This window comes from Emiliania huxleyi (genome assembly GCF_000372725.1).
Source record: "Emiliania huxleyi CCMP1516 unplaced genomic scaffold EMIHUscaffold_47, whole genome shotgun sequence".
In the NCBI taxonomy this organism is placed as follows: domain Eukaryota; phylum Haptophyta; order Isochrysidales; family Noelaerhabdaceae; genus Emiliania; species Emiliania huxleyi.
The window spans coordinates 724,050-726,191 of NW_005198467.1; the positions used below are offsets into that span (position 1 = coordinate 724,050).

The 2,142-nt window shown below is 64.3% G+C and overlaps 2 protein-coding genes across 2 annotated transcripts in view; both read right to left on the reverse strand.

The window, feature by feature from the left end:
• Positions 1-376: 376 nt before the first annotated feature.
• On the reverse strand, positions 377-1,335 carry EMIHUDRAFT_436746 (hypothetical protein). Its single transcript, XM_005768117.1, has 2 exons — positions 1,185-1,335; positions 377-1,088 (listed from the first exon to the last, which is right to left on the reverse strand). Exons 1-2 carry the CDS (start codon positions 1,289-1,291, stop codon positions 827-829), a joined length of 369 nt encoding a protein of 122 aa, XP_005768174.1. The 5' UTR covers positions 1,292-1,335; the 3' UTR covers positions 377-826.
• A 360-nt stretch (positions 1,336-1,695) lies between these two features.
• The window catches only part of EMIHUDRAFT_464453 (hypothetical protein), a 9,242-nt gene continuing 8,795 nt past the window's right edge, over positions 1,696-2,142 (reverse strand). The window contains exon 22 of the mRNA XM_005768118.1: positions 1,696-2,071. Coding sequence (XP_005768175.1) covers positions 1,906-2,071 — 166 coding nt within the window. The 3' untranslated portion in view covers positions 1,696-1,905. The remainder of the gene's footprint in view (positions 2,072-2,142) is intronic.

A 2,142-nucleotide genomic window follows, 5' to 3' on the forward strand; every position in this document is an offset into this window, starting at 1 on the left:
GAGGCGCTTCGCAACCAGAAGGCTCTCGGCGAGTGGAGCATGGGGCGGGTTGGAGCTGCAGCAGCTCAGACAGAGCTCTGCACGCGTGTGCACCTTGCTCGTCCCTATACCTTTGTGTGGACTTGTCAGTTGAACTGTTGTCACTTTTGAGCTCTACGATTAGGTGGGACAACGCTAGTTGGTCGGGTCACGCCCTCGATCTCTGCCCGCTGGGCCTCCCCAACAAACAAAAGCAGGTCTAGACCGCGTCTGCAAGCGCGCTCTCGCCTCTCGGAGAGGCGCTTTGTACTCCGAGGTTTTGGGTGCTAGAGCGGGGGGGCCCGCCGGAGGCTGGTTACTCATAGTGCGCTCTGACCGCTGAGCGCTGTTCCACGTGTGTCGTGTCAACGGTTTAAGAAACAAAGCACTCAACAGAACTGTGGTCTGTGCAGCTCAAAGACAAAGTTCCACAAAGTCAAAGAAACGCTCAACTGGTGAGTGGTGTGGACACTGTGCAAGAGCAAGCGCACCGCACCCCCTTGGCCTTCTCGGCGAGCGAAGAGGAGGCCGGTGTCAACACGCCCCGCTACACGCCCCGACCCCCGTGATGCGCCTCTGCCTCCCGCCAACACGAACTCCGTCCCGCACACCACGAGAGCCGGTCAGCGCCGGACACATTGTCGACACAAAACACTGCATGTACGCACGCGCTGCGCGAACGCGTGTGCTAGGACGCTCGCCGGCCCTTCTCTCTCTCTTTCCAGAGACAGACGCGCCGACTGGAGAGGCAAACGCCCCCCCCCCCCCCCCTCCCTCAGCTCCCCCCCCCGCCGACCGCCCGCCCGCTTCAAACCGGGTGCACCGTCACGGCTTGCACCGCCGCGCCTCCGGGAGGGACCGGCGTCCCGATGACGGTGGCGGTGGGTACGGCCTCGACCGCGACGGCGGTCACCACTGTCGAGGCCCTCGCCACGGGAGCACCGCCACCGCCGCCGCCGCCGTCGCCGCTCTGCCCCTCCCTCACGCTGAACATCGTGATGACGGAGGTCTGAAACGCGGCGCGCCGCGCGTTCAACTCCCGCCGTCGTCTGATCAGCGCACACCAGATGCTGCGCAGGGGCAGGAGAGATGTCGCGTGAGTCGTGAGACGAAGTGAATTGAGGCGGCAGCGTCAGCCGCGGCGGCGGAGGGGAGGCGGCGCGCACCAGAGGGAGAGGCAACCAAAGAACATCCAAAAGAACGGGAATTCATCGCTGTAGTCGTCGTCGTCGTCGTACTCGAGGCCTCGCCGTTCAAGGCGACGCAGCGACATCTCTGGGAACTCGGCGGAGCGGCTTGAGTCCACCCAAAAACTGGACATAAGCGAGCGCTGACTGGATTTCCGCGTCTCGTTCAAAAAATAAACATCGCGGCCGTTGGCCTCTTTGCAGCGACATTTTGGGAACGGCGGGGCGGCCGGGGTTCAGCGCCTCGTAAATAAAAGACAAAAGCGTCTCTCTGCGGTCTCTTGTGAGCCTGTTTGTGTCTGTGTGTCGCTCGTGCGTGTCGTCATCATCTGTCCAGCGTCCACCCATACCGCGCTGGTGTCCAGTCCGAGCCTGGCTGTTCTTCACTTCCTACATGTTGTCATGTCGTGTGTGCTTCTTTTAGCTCCCCGGTCCTGTGGGCGTGAGGTCCTGCGACCGCACTGCCGCACTGCTCCAAGTGCAGATTTGCTTATTCGTCCTCGGTTTCTTGGAGACAGGCGTCGGCGAGCTCGGACCCGCGCCGCAACAACCAAGCGGGGTGTCACCCCGACCGCCGCACACTGCAGTGCGCACATGCACCTCAACTCAGACATGCAGAGGAGCGCCGCCCACTCACTCCTTCAGTGCCCACGCGGTGTCCCCACAGGGTAGGTGAGTACTCTCCACACATAATGTTTGTCTAGGCCAGCAGGGGCCGCGCCGCAGGCCCCGACCCGCGGGACAGGACCACGGTCGCCGCGAGGGCGCCGACAGTGCACGCGAGCAGCGCGATGACGGAGGCGCCGGCCACGCGGAACCAGCTGGCGGCGGCGGCGCCCTGCAGGTCCACGTGGAGCGACGGGTGCCTGCTCGGCGCCGAGAGAGACAGAGCGGGTTTGGATCCGGCCCGGAGGCGCGCGGGCCGGGGGGGGGGGGG